This window comes from Ictidomys tridecemlineatus, chromosome 11 (assembly GCF_052094955.1).
Source record: "Ictidomys tridecemlineatus isolate mIctTri1 chromosome 11, mIctTri1.hap1, whole genome shotgun sequence".
NCBI lineage: Eukaryota > Metazoa > Chordata > Mammalia > Rodentia > Sciuridae > Ictidomys > Ictidomys tridecemlineatus.
Window position 1 is genome coordinate 7,871,670 of NC_135487.1, and position 15,294 is coordinate 7,886,963.

At 61.5% G+C, this 15,294-nt stretch overlaps 1 protein-coding gene and 1 long non-coding RNA gene across 2 annotated transcripts in view; one reads left to right on the plus strand and one right to left on the minus strand.

Annotated features, from left to right (window-relative positions):
* Positions 1-1,536, minus strand: LOC144367867 (uncharacterized). The gene is made up of 2 exons (XR_013427419.1): positions 1,313-1,536; positions 1-845 (listed from the first exon to the last, which is right to left on the minus strand). It is a non-coding gene; the product is annotated as an uncharacterized LOC144367867 (long non-coding RNA).
* Tnfrsf1b (TNF receptor superfamily member 1B) overlaps positions 1,505-15,294 on the plus strand; it is a 26,627-nt gene continuing 12,837 nt past the window's right edge. Inside the window, exons 1-2 of the mRNA XM_078025305.1 lie at positions 1,505-1,689; positions 14,366-14,465. Of these exons, the coding sequence (XP_077881431.1) occupies positions 1,612-1,689; positions 14,366-14,465 (178 nt within the window). The 5' untranslated portion in view covers positions 1,505-1,611. The remainder of the gene's footprint in view (positions 1,690-14,365; positions 14,466-15,294) is intronic.

Consider the following 15,294-nt stretch of genomic DNA (forward strand, 5'->3'; position numbering starts at 1 on the left):
TTCTCCTTATAGTGTGACACTGGGTTGTCACAACAGAACACAGACCAAGACAGGAACTCATGGCAGGAGGCTCCCACTGTGGTTTCTGATGGTGCCACTTGCCAGCTGGAGGGACCCACTGGGTGGGAGATATGTGGGACATACAGGGACAACTACTATCCCCTGCTTCCTCCAGGGGCATCCCACTCAGAGAGGACTGAGACATGCAGGCAACTAATAACTAACCTTCCACTGTCTCCTCCAAACTGTTCCCACATGAGCTGTAAGGGCCGGGACAACTCCTGATGCATGCCCTGGTGGCTGTCCCTCTCTGCACAGTTACGGCAGCTGCGCCCTCAGCCTGGCCCGTGTTGCAGAAACGTGGGAACCAGGTGATTCCCCAGACTCCTGACCAGGAGTTGGGATTTTCCACCCTCCACGGGTCACTTCCTGGTTTCTCTCTCAGCACCTAGAAGTACCATCCATGTGGTCTCCTTGATGGGGATTGGTGGCCTGACACAGGCCTCTGTACCTCCTCAGCAGCCGGTGGAAGCATGCAGAACAGACCACTGCCACTCCCCACCCCTCCAAAACACCCCTGCGCTGGGCTGGAAGAAGGCTTTCTGGCCACACAGGACTGGCTGTGGCATTAGGGGCTGACACTCTAAGTGAGGGGGCAGGGATGTCAGCTAGAGTGGGCGGTCAGAGACGAAAGAAATCCCAGGAGAGCAGCCCTGCTGGTCTTGGCATGAGCTAGCTCAGGTGGCCCCCGTGGCTTCTTGGAGGGCTTCCTCTGCCAGCTTCTGATTTGCCAGCTGAGAAGACTCAGGAAGGACAGGGCGGTGTCTGGCTCATTCCAAAGGTTTCTGTGAATGTTTAAGGAGGAACAAAAGAAAAGCAGTAAGAACAGCAAAAGCACCCAGAGAGTCCACTCTTGCCTCTAATTCCCAGTGCTTGGGCCTCGGAGGCAGGAGCATCAGACTGAGGCAAAGGTTCCAGTCCAGCCTCGGCAGAAGGGCTCAAAATTAAAATACAAAGGCTGGAGATATAGCTCAGTGGTAAAGTGCCCCTGGGTTTAGTCCCCGGTAGGGGGTCAGGGGAGGGCCAGCTAGTGCTTATACAGTGCTTCTTACATGACAGAGACATTTATTTATAAACACACATAACACCTATCTACTGTGTATCTCATGTATCTTCCGAAAGGCCCTGGGAGGAGCAGAGATTCATAGGCAGGTGGTCTGGCTCTAGAGTCTAAATGAGCGAATGATCTAGAAGCCCTGGGTCCCCTACACGGGTGTCAGCTTTGGGGCATGTTTTTCCGAGGTGGTCCTACCCTTCTGGAGGGGTGGCTGGTAGGAACCGAAGCGGGTGGGTGGAGGAGGGCAGGAGAAGAGGCCCAGCTGTCCCCAGTGCGGGTCCCTTGCCCTCCGCTGGAAGGGTGGCTCGCAGTGGTGGGGGAGAGCGGGCGGCTTAGGGCGTGGGGCGTGTCCTCGGTGGCCCCGCCCCTGCCCTGGGGCTCGCGGCCCCGCGGGCTTTCGCTTTCAGTAGCAGCCGCCGGAGGGGAGCGCAGCGCAAGCAGAGGTTCTGGGGGCCTGGGCTCGAGGGCGCAGCCCGCCGGACCCGCCGCCGCACATGGCGCCTGCCGCCCTCTGGGCCGCGCTGGCCGTCGGACTGCAGCTCTGGGCGGCGGGGCACGCCGTGCCCGCCCAGGTGGGTGACTCGCGCGGCCACGGAGGACAGAGCCCACCGTGCCCATCCTGGTGCCGAGGAGCTGGGAGGACAGGGTCGCCGTCCTGCTCCCTGGGACGCGCCACGCGCCTATGGGGACCATCTGGGCACCGTGGGCCCGGCACACGTGCGCCTCGGGTGGAACTGGGTTCTCGGCAGCTCCGCCGCCGTCGCCTTCGGGGACGCACCTCGGCTCCTGGGCCCGCGCGGGCCGGGGCTTTTGGGGCCGAGCAGCTGGAGCCCCGCTAGACCCAGAACCCCCGTCCTCTTCCCTTGCGGTGCTGGGGCAGCCCTTCCCTCCCGCCCGGCGGGGAGGGGGCTGTCTGGGGCGCTGTCCCCACTGCCCAGGTCAGGCGCCCTCTTCAGAAGACTTCCTCCTCCGCGCCGCCGGGGCTTTGCTCTTTCTTAGAAATGCTTGGGCTGCGTGTCGGAGGCTGCGGGCCAGGTGTGTAGCGAGCCGCCCCGTTGCCCCTGCCCAGCTCCTCCCGGGACTCCTCTGATAGGTCCTGGGGCCCCTGCGGGTCTGTTGGTGGGCTCGGGACAGGACCCCGCCGGGGGCCTCTTGGCTGGCCATCAGGCAAGGCAGAGGTGCTCTCCAAGGGGCCCCCGGAGGATGAAGACAACAGAGACCCCATATTCAGTATTCACACCACACCCACAGTAGCAAGGCCGGGTCTCTAGGTGGCGGGGTCCTGTTTCTCCGTGGCTGGTGAGATGGGCTAACCTGGTTTTACGGAGGGAAAACTGAGGCCCTGAGGGCTTGGGGGTCATTGGAAGGACTGGGGGGGGTGCTCTTTTCTCAAAGGGCATCCCTGTCTTTCTCCCAAGGTGTGCCTTCCTCCTTCCTCCTGAGCCCACCCTGATGGACACAGGGTGTGTTGACCTGTCTGACCTGTAGGGTGGAGCGTGGAGATGGCGTTGGCTGCTGTGGTGACAGGAGGTGACACCACCACGATCCAGGGCTAGGGAGCCCAGTTCTCCAGGAAAGGGGAGGGGGGCTCTTAGACTAGAATTGACAGTGGGTACCAGGAGGGGTCCTGGGGGGCTGCCCCAGGGGAGGTCCAGGATAGCCTTTGGATCGGGACAGTTCCAGCTCTGAGGGCCGTGTGTGAGTTGTGGGTGGCCTATGGTGGCCATCCTGACTGGGGACTTTGGGTCTTGTCACAGGTACTGCCTTCCTGCACCTGAGCTGGGGCTGCCTGGGTGAGCCCCTGGCTGGCATGTGAGCTCCTGGCAGGGGATGAGGCAGGCCCAGGGCCTGCAGGACACCAGCTGAGGGAGTTGGAATTGCTCTAGGGGTTTCCCTCGCTTCCTGCCTGAGCACCCCGACTCCCAGCTCAGATCCCTGCCTCCCGGGACGGTTGCCAGACTCCTAGCCAGGCTCCTGCCCTTGCCCCTACTCCCCATGGGTCCTCCTTGACGGAGACCCTCCTCAAGCCCGGAGCACCTCTCTGCCTCCAGGCTCCCAGTGGCCAAGACGGAAAGTCCCCATGTATCCCAGGCCAGAGTGAGGCATCTGCTCTCCCTCTGCCCCCATGTACTCCGCACCCCTGAAACTGACGGCCAGGTGGCCCACCCTCACCCCATCCCTCCAGGCCATTTGGGACAGGCTGTCTCATTCTCCCACTGGGGTTTTATCTGGTCTTTGAGTACATGGCCTTTTGTTCCCTTCGAGGACACATTCCATTCTGTATCCCAACCCTGGTGTCTCGAAGGGCCCTGAGGGCTGGACTGTGGCTTCTTCCTTCTCATGATTGGTACCACGATGGCTCCTGGTGTTTGGACACATAAGTGTTGGGCACTTTGTCTCAGAATCACCCTGAAGCCTGCCTTCCAGCGGCTCCTAAGAGGTGGGCGCTGCTGTTCCCTTTGAGAGATGTGGCAACAGGTCCAGAGAGGTCATGGCACTTCCGGCCATCACCGAGCTGGGGGTGGGGATGGGGCTTGAGTGCAGGGCTGCCCCAGGCCTGTGTCCCCACACCTGCTCAGCAGGGTTGAACTGTGGAAAGGCCCCCAGGAGACCCGAGTGGCTACAGGTGAGGCAGGCTCCCTGGAATAGCTGCATGCTCCAGTCGTGGGAGGCACCGCTCCCTCGGTTATTCGTCCACTTGCCAAATCAGTGCCAGGGAAGCTGGCGGGGTGGGGGAGAGGTATTGCGGATGCCAGGGCCCCTGATGTCTGGGGAGGCGGCTGAGGGGCTTCTGCTTGCCTCCTCATCAGGGGCCAAGCAGGAGAGAGGCTGGGGGCTCCTGAACCGGTCACTGGAGTGGAGTCCGGGAGCCCTGTGGGCCCTTTCCTGCTTCACCGTATCTCTGTTCCTTTGTCCCCTGCCTGATTTCCCTGTTGGGCATCTCTGTGCTGACTGAGGGTGTGACCTGGTGATCGGGCACCCCTTCACAGGGCAGTGGCCAGATGGCCAGGCACCCTCATGCAGTGCCAGTCACTCACCCATCCCCACCCCCCATGGATGCCTACTCCATGCCCAGCCCAGGGCCCTGCTCTGAGGACCCCAGGCCAGTCCTCCAGGAGCCAGCCTCGAGGAGACCCCAGACCTTACTGGCTCCACCCCAACTGCCCTTGCTTCTCATCTGTTTTGTTTCTGCCTCTGTTTTCTCATCTCTTCACCTGGAGAGAGAATTCGCCTGGGATTCTTGTGTCAGAGAGTGGCCCCGACTCTTGTCTTGTCCTGGGCCCAGCCCAGTGAGTCCCTGGAGCACTATCCTCCAGGCCTGGGTGACACTGGTTCTTCCCATCCAGTGCTTCCTAGAGGAGCACCCAGAGTGTTTGTGTGTCGGAAGGGCAGGAGCTTTGCCACCCGCCTGCTGTGCTGTTTGGCTGCCCATCAGCTTCGCTCTCCCTGTTTTGTCAGGTTGGTGCTTTTCTGCCCACCTCAGGGCCTTTGCACTTGCTTTTCCTTTTGTTTTGTGTGACTTCTCCTATTCTCACGCCCCCATTTCCTTCTGCTCCAATAAATCACCTGACCTGTAAGCCCCAGCAGGTACCCTCATCCCCCATCTGCTTTATTTTCCCTGTTCTTTTTGTTGTTGTTGTTCTGGGGATGGAACCCAGAGGCACTTACCCACTGAGCAACTTAGCGAGACCCCTAGGGATGTGGCTTAGTGGTGGACTCAGCTTTGAGTGGGTTTGACAAAGGTCCCAGGTTCAGGGTCCAGTGGGGGCTGCGCTTTCCGAGGAAGGAGCCGGGCCCTCCCACTGCTCACGTCCCCTCAGTGCCACTTGGTTTGGCTGAATGTTTCTTGACGCAGGCCTCAGTGGCACCAGGTTCATGGCCACCTGTGAGCTGGCTGAAGCCGAGGTGCAGGGGCCCCAGGCAGAGCTGGGCTCCTGGGTTTCCTCCCGCTGCCCCTGGGCGCGCACACTGGCTGTGCCGCAGAGGCGAGGCCCTGCCCGGGCTGGGATGCTGGGAAGCCCGGCCGCCCTGTCCCCTGCAGGGCCCTGTCTGGGAACCCACAGGTTCAGGGAAGTCGGGCGTTCTCCTCTAAGAGCCCCCATGTCCCCAGAACAGGTACTTGCCCCCGGGTGGGCCCTGGTTCTGAGTCCTGCCCCGCCACCGTCCCATCCCCCCAGCTGTCACCCGTAGGCCCAGCCCCTGGGGCCCAGGTCTTTTTCCACCAGGACACCCTGTGACCTCACGTCGGGTGGTGACGCCACTGTGGTTTGGGGCACTGGGTCTTTTTCCACCTTGACACCCTGTGACCTCACAACGGTGGTGACGCCACTGTGGTTTGGGGCACTCGGCTGAGAGCGGGGAAGGAGGAAGTGTCCCTTCAAGGCGCCCTTCTTCAAGGCACGTCGCGGGAGTGGGTTTCCTTCTGCCTGGGGGTGCAGCCGAGGGCGTGGGGGCGGCTGGCCTGAGGCTGCAGCTCTGTCCTCTGTCCCACCCACCTTCCTGGGGATGTGCGACCTCTGCTCCTCCGCTGCTGCTTGGTGGCTGTTGCCTGCCGAGGTTACCAACAACCGGTTATGGTGAAGAACCAGAAGGCCTGCCTGCCAGCGGCCCACACCTGGAGCGGGGTGTCCCCTCGCAGCCCAGGAGGCCCCTGCCCCACCCCGTGTTGGTAGCAGACACTAGTGGGTCTGCTCGGCTGCACAGAGGGACGGCGAGGCCCAAGGCTCCTGTTCCGAGAGCTGGGGCCTCCAGTGAGCCTCGCTCTGTCCTCCGGGTTGGCCTCCGCTCTCTGGTCAGCGGCCGGGCAGAAGTCCCCAGGGGGCCCTGGTTTCCTTTGCTGTCCAGAGCAGCTCAGAATCTGTTGCAGTCTGACCTTGGCCTGCAGAGTGGCTGAGGGGTCAGGGAATTGAGTGAGCCTGAGGGTGAGAGGGCGCGGGAAGGGATTTTGGGGGCCGGGCAGTGTGTAAGAACATCTTCCCAACCGTTGGGGGAGGCCTCCTGGGAGAGGCCCGGCAGTGGACGGAGCGGGGCTGGGGCCTAGGCCAGCGCTGGCCGAGCCTTCAGCTCCAGGAGAACTTGGTCACTTGGTCACTCGATCCAAACCTCAGCTACTCAGCCCCAGCCTGAGGTCAGCCTGAGGATCCTGTGAGCCCAGGTGTTCGCCTGGTGGTGATCAGGGGGTCAGGCTGGGCGTGGAGTGAGGCTCAGGTGGCCCAGCTCCGGACTTGACGATGGTTCTCCCAGGAAGGGCTCCAGCCCTGGCCTCAGGGAGCAGGACTCATGCCAGCATCCTAGCTGCTCTGCCTGTCCTTCCTCCTGCTGACCTACAGCCCTGGCTTCTGTCTGCCACTCTCAGAGGCCCTGGTGACCTTGTCACCAACTGTCCTGGCTTGTGTCTCCTGCTCCTCTGGGTTCATGAGCCCCAATACTGCTCCTTCCTGCTGCATCCTTCCCGCTCCTGCGCCCCCTCCCTTGGCAGGAGTCCCCATGCTCCCCAGCCACCGCCCCTCACCCCGCGGATCCGCCTGCCTCCGTCTGCTCTCAGCCTGTCTTGTCACCTTCCTGGGTCTCCCCCCATCACACCCTCCTCAGTGCCCCACAGGGAACTCCCCCTGAATCCTGGGAGGGGCATTGGGGTCCCAGCTGCGGTGGTGGACGGGGAGGTGTGGAGGCAGGAGAGCAGAGAGGAGGCTGGACTGTGTGCAGGCCCAGTGGTGGCCCAGGAGGCTCTGAGTGGGTCCAGTTTAGGGAAGAAGTGACACTAATTATATTTCATGACCACAGCAACCACCAGGCACAGTGGCACCCGCCTGTAATCCCAGCTACTCGGAAGGTCGAGGCAGGAGAATCACAGGCTAGCCTCAGGAACTTAGTGAGAGGCCCTGTCTCCAAAAATAAAGGGTGGTGGTGCCCAGGATGTAGCTCAGGGGTGAAGAGCCCAGGTTTCAACCCCCAAAACCAATTAAAAAATAAGAATTTATAACAACTATAATTCTGGTGTACACTATTCTCAGTCCTATTCTATGCCTGAAAAGACTGAGGTTTGTTAACCTCCTTTGTTTATTTATTTATGTTAGGATGACACAGAACTGTCTGCCTGCATCGCTCAGTGGCAGTGCATGTGCTCAGCACGTGTAGGACCCCGGGTTCTCTCTCCAGACCCCACCAATACATAAATAAAATTAAAAGAGGGAATAAAAATAAAACCACACAGAAAAGCAACCTCTTCAAGGCTGCCTGCTCAGGAGGGAGGCAGTCTGGGTGCAGAACCGGGCCTTCTAGTTTATATTCTGTATGGAGAAGGAGGCATTGGGAGCCACTGATGGTTTTTTGTTTTGGTGGTGCTGGGGATTGAACCCAGGGCCTTGTGCATGGGAGGCAAGCACTCTACCAACTGGGCTATATCCCCAGCCCCCGTTGATGGTTTTTGAGCAAGGGAGAGACAGGCAGAGAGTGGATTAGGAAGACCACGGTGGCCTCAGTGTGAAGCACAGATGGGATGGAGAGGCTGGAGGCAGGGAGGCCCGTTAGGAGGCCGCGGCGGTGGTTTGGGTGAGGGTTAGGACTGGAGAAGGCAGCAGAGCGGGAAGGAGGTATGGGAGGGAGCGGGACTAAGTGGCCTCCGGATTGGACCTAGTCGTAGGGAGGGGTTCTGTCCCCCCACCTCATCTTACAACAGAGGCCCCTCTGGCCTTAGATCTGCCCCCGCCTGAGCTGAGCTACCTGATCCTGGAGTGTTCCTGGAGCTCTTGTTCAGTCACAGGCCGGCCAGGGTCACCCCAGGCTGGGCCCCTGGCTGGGGTGGGCATGACACTGGGCAGGGCTGGCTGCCCGCCCATCTCAGGTGTGGGAGGGGCACTGGGGGCCTGGACCCCCAGGCCTCCTGGCTCTGCTGTTGGCACCTTTCAGGACCCCTCTGCTCTTCCCGCTTTGGTCCGGTGGAACCACGTGTGTCTCTGCTGCTTCCCATCAGGGCCGCGAGGTGCTGGGATGCCGAGCGCTGCTGCCCAGGGGGCGCTTCCTGGGTGCCAGGCAGGGCCCAGCTGTTGAAAGCACGGAGCGCCTCCTTCTTCCTGCCGGCTGGGGGTGGGTGACCGCGGCTGGAGGTTAAGCTCAGGGTTTAGACTCCAGCCACCGGGCAGGGCTGGGATCTGCAAACTGCCCCTCAGTCTGCCCCCTGGGAATGCCCCCCAGGACTCCCCCAAGGCCAGCTCATTTTAAATAATTGGAAGTTAAGACATGGGCGTTGGCCGAGCCTTGTAGCACCTCTCAGGCACCTGCTGGGGTGAGCCCTGGCTGGACACAGCAGTGAGTAGTAAAGGAAGTCTCACTGCCTCCAGGCACAGTACCCAGACCTTCATGTGGGTTGACTTGTTGAATCTTAGCTGCCCTGTCCCCTTTGATAGTTGACAAAACAGAGACAGGAGAGTGGCAGAATTGGGTAAGGCCAGGTGTCTGGCTCAGAGCTCATGGCAGAGTGTCGGGGAATTGTGGCCCCTTGATGGGGGCACAGGTGAACAAAGTAACTAACACATGGGCTGGCCTGGGCAGTAAAGGGATGGGGTGGTCACAGGAGCCCCCAGGAGGGGACTCTGACCCCAGGTCTCCTTGAGGTGGTAGCGGAGGGTCAGCCCTGTGGGACACAGCAGGGTGACAGGAGGGTGCTGGAGCCAAGAGCTGCTCTTGGCCAGAGACAGTGACAGGTGCTGGCAGGGCCGGGCTCACGGGGCACCCAGCTACCGAGGCTGTGCTCCGGCCGCAGGGCAGTGGGTGCCGTGGAAACGCTCACCGGGGGCCAGTGAGGAGGGTGGGACGAAGGTGGGGGAGAGGGCGAGGAGGTGGCAAGAGATGCCCGGGTGCCACCGAGGGGCCATGGGAGGCTGAGAAGGGCAGAGCCATGGGCCTTGAGGGAGGTGACAGCAGGGAGGGGTTGGGACATCTCCGTCACCAGACTGAGCATTGCTTGGAGGCAAGGACCACGCCTCGGCATTCTTGTACCTTGTCACACAGCACAAAGGCTGGCCCCAAGAACTGGATCCCGGCCCAGGCTTCCTGTCTGCCCAGCTCACATCACAAGCAGCAGGCCGCGGGTGGGACGTGTCACCCTTGGACTGCCTGCCTGTGATGGGGTTGGTCCTTCCTGACTCACATGCTGTTCGTCCCCGTGATGGCAGATGGGTCTCCAATGTGACAGCCTGGCCTGATGTGGCTGCACTCCACGATCCACAGGGTTCCTGCAAATCCCCAAGATCAAGGCTAAGCACCTCTGCTACCCCCCCATCATGCCCCAGGGCCCTGGGGACCTGCCACGCAAATGATGTGGTTTCTCTATTGCTTGAAAACGGTTCCCACACGCATGGGGGTCCGCGGGTCCTCGGGTCTTCGGGCAGGTGCCCCTGCCTCTCTCCATAGCCGTGGTGTCTGCCCCGAGGCCCTGGGACAGTCCCCCAAATGTCCACACTTGCTTACTGCATTCTTGAGAGTCACCCCCTCTGGGGGCCCCTGTAAATTGAGGAGCAGGACAAGCCCACAGGGTATAGAATTGGGGGAGGGCAGGAGGCAGATGGAACTGCCACAAGCGCCTCGTCTGCCTCTCACCAACTTCTCAGCCTCAGACAATTGGCATCGATTCTCCCGAAGCCTCCATTTCTACGTCTGCAAAATGGGGTCATCCCGGCCTCATGGCTTCGGTGCAGGGAACAGGATAAGAGGAAGCTTCGTGCGAATGTGCCCAGCACCGTGTCGCACACAGCAGGTGCCTTTCCTGGGTCTGAGCAGTGTAAAGGCCAAGTTGAAGGAGTGCTCCCTGCCCGCAGAGCCCCAAGCTCCCCGCTGCCGCCTTCTCCCCGTTGTGACCCCTTTCTGCCTCGGCTGGCAGATCCCCTCCCGGGGGGCTCTCTGGGGGAGGCTGGCAGTGTGCCTGCTCCCAGGGCAGCTGGCATCTGAGGGGATTTCTGGAAAGTCCGAGAGCCACGAAGTCCCCAGGTACTGCGTGGAGGGGGCAGAGGAGCAGGGGCTGCAGCCCCACCACTTTCCCATGACCCCTCCCCGTGGTAGCCGCTTCCTCCTCCCCAGGCTGCCCCCATTCCTTCCTTCCTCTATTTATAAACAGAAAGAACCGACAGCCCCCACTTTGGCTTCTGGCAGGACCTCGGTCTGTGCGCAGGACACATCACCAGTCCCAGGCTGTCCAGGCCCCGAGGGGTGATGTAGACCCCCAAACCACAGAGACCTGTGCAGCTGCTTGGCCCCGTCCACCACTGTGCTCTGGGAGTCCTCTGGGGTGGGAAGAGGCGGGGCATGAGGGCAGGACAACAGGCCTAGCTTCCCAGGGGAGCCGGCTGGACCCTGGAGGTCTGGTCACGTTGGAGCTTTGCCCCAGCAGGTCTCTGAGGCTCACTTTAAAAAAAAAATTTTTTTTTTCGGGTGCTGGATATTAAACTCACCCTTGAGCGGCATCCCCAGCCCTTTTTAAAATTTGAGACAGGGTTTACTAAGTGGCTGAGGCTGGCCTCAAACCTGCGGTGCTCCTGCCTTAGCCTTCCAAGGTACTGGGATTACCACTGTGCACCACTGTGCCTGGGCCCCAAGCTCACTGTCTTGCAAGGACTTGTAGCCACATCATCTTCTGACGGGCCACTTGAGACCCAGCCTCTGCGTTTTGGCCATCTGTTCCCAGACTCTTGTCCCCTCCAGGGTTCCTCCAGCAGGGCCACCGGAGGCTGAGGGGACGGCGTCCTTCCTTCTTTCCTTCCCTCTGTCATCATCCTCTGAAACCTCGGTCTTTGTCATCACTGATCAGCCATCGTCATCTTTCGTGTCTCTCTCCTCCAGTCCCCTCACCGCTGGCTCACGGTTCCCCACGGGTCCATGGTGCTCGCTCTCCTCCGTGATTTCCAGATTTCCACGGGGTTTGAAAGGCTGTGTCTGCTGAACGCGCTGACAGGATCGCGTGCCAGCCGTTGAATTTCCTCATTTTACAGTGTCACATCCCCCGCGGGCGGGTGGGGTGTGAATCTGAACCCCCCAACTCAAACAAGGGAGCTGGCGGCCCCCTGGCCCTGCGCCGCCCAGAGGCCGCTGCCACATTCTGGGGACTTCTGGGCCCTCCAGCTGGCGGGGTCCCTGTGGTGTCCCTGAGCTCCGAGGGCTGTCATTTGGACTCCGCCCTGCTCCGAGGAGGCTGCGTGGAGGGAATGACCTTCTGTCCTGCTCGGGGGCTTTCTGTTCCTCATTGTTTGGCCATGACGGGGATGAGGGTTGTTTCTTTTCTGTGTCCCGAGGATAAACAGGCCTGGAGTTTGCTGGGGGGCTGAGGCCTGGACAGTGGGTGGGTCACAGCAGCAGGAGGAAGCCAAGCAGGAGGCTTGTTCACAACAACTTCCAGACAAGAACAGAACCTGGGAGGAGGAGGCTCGGCCCTGCCAGGGTGAGAGCCCAGACTTGGCCTGGGCAGCGCCCTCTCCCATCAGGCCTTTCGCCGCTGGCGGGAAGCCTTCCCCCAGACGGGGCAGGGTTTCTCTTGGCTGCCTGGAGCTGCCCGCGTCCCAGATGAGCACGGTTCCCGTAGCTGTGCATGGGGTGAAGCCGTGGAGCCCTGGCACCTCAGCTCCTCCCTGCCCTGGCCATGCTGGGGGAAGGGGCAGCTGGCAGGGGCTGTCAGAGCCCGGAGCCGCTCCCCCTGGGTGGGCCAGCGTGGGGCCTGGGGGCAGGCCGGCCCCTGGGGCAGTTAACGTCCAGTTGAATGGTCTGTGCTGAAGGAGCTGTGAAGACAGAGGGTCCCCAGGTGCTGTCCCCTGGCCCTGCCCAGGCCACCCTGCTCCACCATGGGGCTGAGTATTCAGATCAGATCACGTTGGGCAGCAGAGCCCGCGGTCACCGCAGGGGCTCCTTGCTCTTCCTCCTTCTCCTTTTCCTAACAGTGCAGCTCTGGGCCCGAGAGCCCCCCACGGTGGGAGTGGAAGTCAGCATTAGTGACAGGCCCCCAGGAGCCTTGGCCACCAGCAGTGAGGCTCCACACGCTGAGAAGCTCTGCCATGGCTCCCGGCCCTGGCTTTACCTTTTGTCCAGGGTGCCTGGGAACGTGCTGTGTCACCTGGTGAGGGGGGAAGAAGTCCTGGGATCGCGTGTGCACATGCGTGTGCCCGTGGACCCCTGCACATGCGAGTTCCCAGAGGGCTTTGCCGTTGCTGTTTCAGACTCTGGGTGCTGCAGCACGGCCCGCCTCCCCTGCCCAGCGAGCTGCTTCTCTCCCACCTGGCCAGAGCGGACTGGGCCTGGAGGGGCAGGGTGGCTTGGACACAGGCCAGGGAATGACATGGCAATGAAGCCCCCTGCTTAGATCAGCCACAGCAGAGCCCCGACCATGCGAGGCCGGGCAGAGTGTCCTGCCAGCTGGGGGGGTCACCTGGAGAGTCAACCCGTGGCAGCCCTGTCCACCGGGAGCCATGAGGGAGGAGGGTCAGGAGGAGGGACCCTGGTGATTCCTGCAGGGTGCGGGTGGGAGGCTGCTGGCTGGCGGAGGGCCCTTCAGAGGAATTTGCAGAGGAAGCAGGAGATAGCTCAGGTGTGGGGCGGGAGGAGCGCGGACTGCAGCAGGACCCAGCCCTGTGACGCCACGAGCAGCCAGAGAGTCAGTGCTGCCCGCCAGGCTGAGCTGGGAAGACTGGGTCGTGGGCCCACTTGTCACTCACTGTAGTGACCCTCCAAGGGCCAGCACCCCGGCTCTGGGCAGCCCTGACTCCCAGGCAGTGCTGTGGACAGGGAGTGAAGACCGAGTCCCATCCCCTTGGATCATGGGAATTTGGCCTGTCTCCACTGCCCGGGGGTCGCTGGCATCTTTCTGGTGGTTTGTTTACAGCTGATGTCCAGTGTGACTGGTCAGCACTCGTGTGGTGTTGGCAAATAGTTTGGATATCTCACTTGCTTCTGTGTTAGGAATTCGAGTCAGAGAGGTTGAGGCCCTTGCCTAAGGCCGCTCAGCTGGTAAGTGGTAGAATAAGGAAAAGAAACTGTGGAAGCCTTACCTCACTTAATGAAGGTTTATTGCGCTCCTGCCCACACGTGGCTGCTGCTGGTGGGACACCCGCCAGCCCTCAACTCTGACCTACGGCCACCCTGGTCACCCCAAGGCGGTGTCTGGAGGACTGCCTCTGGGTGTGTGCGTACAGTCAGCTCTTGGCCTGGAGACACACGTGCACGCCCACGTTGGGGTGCTCACGGCCCGCAGAGGCGGCCGATGGACGCCTGCCTCTGAAAGCCCGGATGGCCGGTCTCAAACAAAAGGAGGGGCAGGAGAGGGGTGTGTGGCCGGGGCCCTGGGACAGGCACAGTGGTGAGGTCACTCAGAGACCCGAGGGAGGAGCGCTCTGAGTCGGTCCGTCTGTCCAGCCGTGTGCTGTTTTCCTCTCCTCTCTCTCTCTTCTCATTCATTCCTTTGTTTTGCTCTCTCTTCCTGGAGGTGGGGGCCCAGTACTGAGATCATAAGTGGTGAAGTCGGGATTAAAGTCCTTCTTTGTCCTTGGCCCTGGGTCCTTGGGCAAGTGACCTGCCCTCCTTGGGCCTCCGTTTCCTGTTCTCTGCGGTAGCCACAGGAAGCAGCCCTGCGTCGGGTGGCCGGGAGGTGGGTCTTGCTGAGGTCCCACAGCTGAGCCTGGGACAGGGGTCTGCAACAGGGATTTAATGGAGAAGGGGCCTGGGGCAGCAGGACAGGCAGGGGACGGGGCGAAGCAGGGCTGAGTGGGGGCAGCTGGAGCCAGGTTTGGCTTGGTTCCCGGGGCTCCGGGCTGGGAGGTGCACCAGAGTGGGTCCCATCCTGAGGCCAGGGAACTGAGAGCCCTTACCAGGTGACAGTGGCTACCAGGAACAGCCACCCTGCTGGTGACAGGGATCCAAGTGGCGCCTGAGCCCCATAAGCCCTCAGGATCGCAGCGCTGGCTGCAGGCATGTGCATTTCCCCTGGCCGCTCTCTGCTCGCGGGCTGCAGGCTGGGGCAGGACCACCCCAGCAGTCACCCTGCCAGCCCCGCCCCAGCAGTCACCGTGCAGCCCCGCCCTCTGGCTCTTCGCCTCCACCTGCAGACTGTGTGCTACACTGAGGATGGAGGCGGAGGAGGCCAGGCTGTCCCTTCCCCTGCGTCCCACCCGGACAGGTGCTCCATCAGGAGGGCAGCGCTCACAGGCAGGACCTGGGTGCTGGGTGTGGGGACCGGCTGCCGAGCTGACGGCTGTCTCGCCTCCCCGATTGCAGGTTGCCGTGGTGCCCTATGCCCTGGAACCTGGGGACACGTGCCGGCAGAACGAATACTACCAAGAGACGGCTCAGGTCTGCTGCAGCAAGTGTCAGCCTGGTAAGGAGCAGCCGCGGGGCCTCTGGGCTGGCCGGGACCCTGGGGCGGGGCCCTGGAGGGCGCATGTGTTGAGGGGTTAGGGGCAGAGCCATCACCCTCAATTCTTACTGAACTCTTAGTGCCGAGCGTTGGCTGGGGCTCCCTGGTGCCCCTGGGCCTTTGTACATGATGTCCTCTCTGCCTGGACCTCTTCCCAGCAGCTCTTGCCGTGGGCAATCCCTTTGCATCCCTTGTGTTAGCTGTCCCCTCCTCTAGGGGTCAGCCTGCCCCATACTTCTGGCCCCTGGCAGCTCTTTTTGCACCATGGGCTTTTGGCCCCGTTTCTCCCTTGGCCTCACTGTGTGCCCTTACAGGGCATGGACTGTGCCTTCGTCTCCACTGAGTCCCCAATACGTGGCGCATAGTAGGTGCTCAGTGCAGATCTGATTCAATGAACCCATTTCCCAGATGGTGGACCTGAGTCCTGGCCCAGTGCTCCCCAGGGCTGGCCCAGCTGGGGAGCTGCCCCCATGTTTGCCCTGCGTGCAGCCAAACATGTTTGTGATTCACTCGTGTCGCATTTATAAAGCACCTGCTATATTTTTTTAAGTGTGGGGCAGACAGAATCCTTTATAGGGCACCTACTGTGTGTTTTAAGAGCAGGGCAGACAAAATCCTTACCTTGGTGGAGTCTGCTTTCTAATGGACGCGTGGTCCTGTCAGTAGGTGCTGGGGGGAAGCAGGGCACGGTGGGGCTGGTGGAGACAGATGGAGTGGCCCCTCCGTTTCCATGGCCTGGGGAGGTCTCTGCGGGGATGACATTGGGCCGAGCCTAGAAGGAGGGGAGTGA